Source organism: Salvelinus alpinus, chromosome 10, assembly GCF_045679555.1.
Source record: "Salvelinus alpinus chromosome 10, SLU_Salpinus.1, whole genome shotgun sequence".
Classification (NCBI taxonomy): domain Eukaryota; kingdom Metazoa; phylum Chordata; class Actinopteri; order Salmoniformes; family Salmonidae; genus Salvelinus; species Salvelinus alpinus.
The window spans coordinates 51,362,615-51,368,688 of record NC_092095.1 but is presented as its reverse complement, the minus strand read 5'-3'; the positions used below and the strand labels follow the sequence as shown (position 1 = coordinate 51,368,688).

General features: G+C 42.2%; 1 protein-coding gene across 1 annotated transcript; it reads left to right on the top strand.

Moving 5' to 3' along the window:
- Positions 1 to 940: 940 nt before the first annotated feature.
- On the top strand, positions 941 to 5,989 carry LOC139532174 (cytochrome P450 20A1-like). The gene is made up of 13 exons (XM_071329421.1): positions 941 to 1,151; positions 1,514 to 1,563; positions 1,838 to 2,004; positions 2,414 to 2,559; positions 3,015 to 3,182; positions 3,287 to 3,365; positions 3,508 to 3,620; positions 3,774 to 3,828; positions 4,005 to 4,125; positions 4,417 to 4,528; positions 4,674 to 4,738; positions 4,844 to 4,933; positions 5,154 to 5,989. The coding sequence occupies exons 1-13, from the start codon at positions 1,080 to 1,082 to the stop codon at positions 5,302 to 5,304; spliced, it is 1,389 nt and encodes a 462-aa protein (XP_071185522.1). The 5' UTR covers positions 941 to 1,079; the 3' UTR covers positions 5,305 to 5,989.
- The last annotated feature ends 85 nt before the right edge of the window (positions 5,990 to 6,074 follow it).

Genomic DNA, 6,074 nt, shown 5'->3' with positions numbered 1-6,074 from the left:
TGACAAAGTTTCATGACAAAATTTGCCCACGAAGGACCACCGCGCCACCTTCCTGTTCAAGTGAGCACAGCACAACAAGGTGATTTCAAAAATGAATTGTATGCTGCTGCATAAATGATGTAATATGCCAGGGAGATATGTATACTGTAGCTAAGAAAGTAATACTAAGTGTATGTTGTGTAGTAAGCTGTTAGTAGCCTACCCTAATTTTTGGTCTATTATCATCCTCTTAATTTCACCTACTGTTCTGACTTGGTGGTGCACATGTAGCCTATAACCTGTTTTTGAGGAATGTATTGTCTGCTTATATGCCTCTTTATTTATCCTGCGGTTCTGACTTAGTGTACAGGGAGAACACTGTAAGAAGGACCATGTTTTGAATTCTGTCGCTGTAGATTTCCAAAAGTGCTGAACAAATAGTTATGACTAAAACATTTTTTGCCCCACTGAGATTTACATGCTAAAATCGTTAATGGGCATTTTTGTAGCGGTTGATTATTTTAGTTTTTTATTGTAAGGGAAAATCAAATTGGAAATTTCAAAGTGGAAAAAGTACAATCTTCAGAAGCCTTTTTAAACCTAGAATACACTACAAGTGTTCTCTTGCAACAGGGTGATGAAATTAAGATACTAAAACTGTATCTGCTCTCCTCTATCTGCTCTCGTACTTATGATCTACCGACACTTTTGTAATTGCCCAGAATATAAGTGCTGTTCGAATTTTTGGGAAATGGACCATTGCTTCCTCCCTTGCCTAGGTCTAAGTAGACCGGGCTAGGACCAATCACTAAGTTATCTGGATAGGTGAAAATTCAGCTTTCCACTGAATTGATTTTACCAATTGTGCTATGCCAGATCAAGGAGTTTGTAACATTTTGTAGTTAGATTGTATCTGCTTCTGTACGTTCTGATTTATCCATGCGCTCTGAGATGCATTGCTCTGGCCTCACTGACTGTGTGCAGGCTTTGCAGTAGAACACGGCGTTATGATGCTACCGTAGACGTGGTAGCTATACCGTATGTATAGTATCGCTTTAGCTACCTGTCTAAACGTTTTTTTTTGAGTAACACCAGCAAACATGCTGGACTTTGCGATATTTGCAGTGACTTTTGTCATCATTCTGGTCGGCGCAGTCCTCTATTTGTATCCAGTAAGTCAATGCTTGTGCTTATATTAGCCAATATTTGCAACATCGTAATATTTGCAACATCGTATATCCACCAATGTCATTACTAGCTAACGTTACTTGTAAAGCTGCTAACTTTGTGCAGTTTTAGTGACATGACAGTTAAAAAAAAAATCCCTGGACATTTTATGCATCTACCATTAGCACCCAAATGTTTCAGCAGTTTAAGTGAATTGTAGAGTGGACAAATATATTCCAAAGCTCAAGTTTTTAGAGTTTACTGCCATGGACTTAGAATATGTAAACCCCACAGAATTTCTTGTCATGTTTAATTTACGTCTTTCTTGAAACTGAAAGTAATATGCTTGAATCATTTTTTTATCAAGTCATCAAGAAGTGCTTCTGGTATACCAGGTCTCAACCCTACCGAAGAGAAGTGAGTAGACCATGACCAGATATGTTTTACAACTTTCTAAGTACGGTCTCTCTTTAGCGCTCGGGTAAGGTCACCACACTTGACCTCAGCCCATATTTATAAAGCGTCACTGTAGGAGTACTGATCCAGAATCAGATCCCCCTGTCTATTCATCTCCATATAAAAGGCTAAACTGATCATAGATCAGCACTCATACACTGAGAAGCTTTCTGAATACGGGCCCTGGCCTGACCTAGGTTCATATTGGTTTATTCGTCTCATTCTCTTAATCTAGGGATGGAAATCTGCAAGACATAGTGAACCGAGGCAGTCTGCATGAGTTCCTGGCTAGTCTACATGGACAGTTTGGTCCTGTGGCATCCTTCTGGTTTGGAGGACGCCCTGTGGTCAGCTTGGGTTCAGTGGACCAGCTACGGCAGCACATCAACCCCAACAGGACTAGTATGTACTGGGGAGGGAGGGAAACTATTGGGAGGAAAGGGAAACGGGTGCTCTGTCCCTACTAACGTCAAATCAACGTTTATTTGTCACGTGCGCCGAATACAACAGGTGAAATGCTTACTTACAGGCTCTAGCCAATAGTGCAAAAAGGGTATTAGGTGAACAATGGGTAAGTAAAGAAATAAAAAGTTGCGAGGCTATATACAGTAGCGAGGCTACATACAGACACCGGTTAGTCCGGCTACTTAAAATTCATGCTTAAAAGATTGCACCATTCTAAGTGGAATGTAGGTATAGATAGACATCGTAACAGATTCAGGGGATTTCCGTTATACATGTACAGTGTTGTTTTGAAATAAAGAAACAGTAACATGTTTTCCACTGTGACATCTTCTATCCTTACTTGTAGCGGACTCATTTGAGACAATGCTGAAGTCGTTGCTAGGGTACCAGTCAGGAACGGGTGGAGGGGCCACAGAGGCTGTAATGAGGAAGAAGTTGTATGAGAGTGCCGTCAACAACACCCTGGAGAAAAACTTTCCAATGCTGCTGAAGGTTTGCCTCTTACACATTGGTCATTTGGCAGTTTTTAATATTTGGCTGTAGTATTCTGCGATACTTTCTTCTGTTTTTGTGTATCCATTAGTATTTGTTTACTCCAAAAGCTTTTTGTGCTCACTTCCCTGGAATGTTATAGTTCGGTAGCCTAGTGGTTAGAGCGTTGGGCCAGTAACCGGAAGGTTGCTGGATCGAATCCCTGAGCTGACAAGATAAAAATCTGTCATTCTGCTCCTGAGCAAGGCACTTAACCCACTGTTCCCCGGGCGCCGAAGACGTGGATGTCGATTAAGGCAGCCCCCTGCAACTCTCTGATTCAGAGGGGTTGGGTTAAATGCGGAAGACACATTTCAGTTGAATACATTCAGTTGGACAACTGACTAGGTATCCCCCTTTCCCATTGACACACACTCTCTCTCTGTCTCCCTCCCTCCTCTTTTGTCCTGTTCTAGCTGGTGGAGGAGTTAGTGGGGAAGTGGCAGTCTTTCCCTAAGGACCAGCACACACCCCTCTGTGCCCATCTGCTAGGATTGGCCATGAAGGCTGTCACTCAACTCGCTCTGGGTGACCGTTTCCGGAATGATGCTGAAGTCATCGGCTTCCGAAAGAACCATGAGGCAGTGAGTGAGCAGTCACATTTAAAGTCACCGTTTCTGGTGAAAAGATGCCCATTACGACCGGTGTTGTTTGCAGATTTTCACAGATAATTCCCTTTACTTGTCAGATCTGGTCGGAGATCGGAAAAGGCTATTTGGACGGTTCCATGGAGAAGAGCTCCATCAGAAAGGAGCACTATGAGAGTGGTGAGTGAGAACTAGTTCACTGCTATGGATCATATGTGTTACCTGTACATCTCATCTCACTTCCTTACTGAATGTATCTGAAATTGAAAAGAGATGTGTATACATTTTCTGTCCTCATGCTAAGTACATTGTTTGTTTACAGCGCTGGCAGAAATGGAAACAGTGCTGATGTCTGTGGCTAAAGACAGGAAAGGACAAAGGAGCCAGACAGCGTTTGTAGACACTCTTCTCCAGTCCAACCTCACAGAGAGACAGGTGATGCACAGATTCTTTGATTATAAGGAGAACAGACTCATTGAGGTAGAGCATAGAGCCTCCTGTTGCTGTTACTCATGTGTAGAGGAAAATAAAACTTCCTTCCTACTTTTGTTTTAATGAACGCTTGTTTTCATTGTTTCTCTTTTGTAGGTGATGGAGGACAGCATGGTATTCACACTGGCAGGTTGTGTCATCACAGCTAATTGTGAGTACTAGTAATAAATAGATTATGCCTATCTACGTCAGAACTTGCGGCTTCTATGGTGTATCCAATCGTAATTTTTTTCTGAGAATAAAATCATACATTTGGTTAGTATTCTGTCAGAAAATCTCTCTCACAAAGTGTTGATGTTTCTCTTTGTGGTTGTAATATTTTCCAAGTGTGCATCTGGGCAGTACACTTCCTGTCCACATCAGAGGAAGTTCAGGAGAAGCTGCATCAGGAGCTGGAGGATGTTCTGGGCGCTGAGCCTGTTTCTCTGGATAAGATCCCACAGCTCAGGTGACCTCTGACAGCCAAATAACATAAACGATGTGATGCAGTGTAACAGAGGTGTTTCAGATCCACTCTTGCATGACGTGTACCTTATATGAGACCTGAAGACTGGTGTGAGCTTCCTGAGCTAATGCCTAAGTTAACAGGGGCTAATAGCCTTGTGGACTACATGAAACCTGGGTTCGAACCCTGGTCGGTCACAGCAGAAGGGGCAGGTATCCTCATGGTAGCATGTGTTCAAGGTATGTTTATAGATACTTTTTATCATGCTTATCAAATGCATCTTCTATACTATAGGTATTTCCAGCAGGTTTTGAACGAGACTGTGCGGACAGCCAAACTGACGCCCATCGCAGCCCGGCTCCAGGAAAATGAAGGGAAAGTCGATCAGCACATTATTCCTAAAGAGGTGTCTTTTTCTCCTCTTCCCAACTTAGTCAATTTATTATCCACATCTCACTGTCACAGTCAGCAAGTGCTTGTGGATTTAAAATGATTTTTTTGTTGTTTTTAAAGTGAATAATTAAAACACTTTATTCCTATGTTTGTTTTAGACACTGGTGATCTATGCCCTTGGGGTAGTCCTACAGGATGCAGACACCTGGAGCCGTCCCTACAAGTCTGTTCATATGCATTTTCCTTTGAACCTTTTGCCACCTAAAGAGGCAATTTTTGCTGGATTCTTTTGGTACCAAGTTTGAATTCCTGCACTTTCTACATCCAGGTTTGACCCAGACCGATTCACAGAAGATTCAGCCAGGAAAAGCTTCTCTCTGCTTGGATTCTCAGGGAACCAGGCCTGTCCTGAGCTGAGGTAACGGGGATGGGAAAGGATAGTGGCGTGCACTTGAGATTAACCAAGGGGCTAGGGCATTTTCTAGTTGTAATTGCACAGGAGCAACTTATTATACAGTTTTACCATATTTCTTCTACAATATCAAATGAAAGGAAATGGAAAGGGAGTGTCACTACCAGGCAAAGAAGAATGTGGGCTTGTAACTAACTTTTCATACCACCATTTCGCCACATTTCAGGTTTGCGTACACAGTGGCCACTGTCGTCCTCAGCACTGTAGTGCGCCAACTGAAGCTGCATCAGGTGAAGGGACAGGTGGTAGAGGCCAGATCTGAGCTTGTGTCCACACCTAAAGATGACACATGGATCACTGTGAGCAGAAGAAGCTAACTAACAGTGGACATTTGTCTCAAACTCCATCTGTGGAAGAGGAACTGTGTTAATTGGGAAGGTACTTGTCAGTTAGCTTAGATTCTAGACCGAGTGGAACTGTTAAAAAAGCTGTAAACATGATGGCGAGCTTTGTAGGACTACTTGTCAGTCAGCTCTTGAACATGGTTTTGATTAGCTAAAGTCATTGCCAATGGCGACAAGATCATTTGAGCTACCACCTGAAGTAGCTTTTTGTCCCCCCTATTTCAATATGAGAACCAGTACGTACCTATCTTTTCAAGCTACATGATCATTTATGTATTGTCTTAAACCTTGCCTTAAACCAAATGCTGCACAAGTGATGGCTATTTTATCTCCACTCTTGGACTTCTGCACAACATTCCAGCTGAACTGCCTTCCAAAACACGTGGTCCCCACTCCCCCAGATACATGGCATTTTAGACAGTTCATTTTTAAAATAAAGTTTACACTACTGGTGTGTTAGGATAGGAATATAATATTTTGCACATTTGTTGCAGCCCCCCTGTTGTGAGCATATTCTGCCACTGTCAAGACGTCTAGGCCGTTATTGTCAACAAGTGCTCACTCTGTATTCCCAGCCCTGTTTCCCCTGTATCGCTACATTAGCTTTAATTGTTTCAAATAAAAATAATATCCGTAACTTCTGGATTTATTAACAACCTTTTTCAAGATGGTATTGTTTCCTTTCAAAACAGACTCTTTAGGTTTTTAATAATTTACACCAGTCACAATGTAAATTGGAAAGG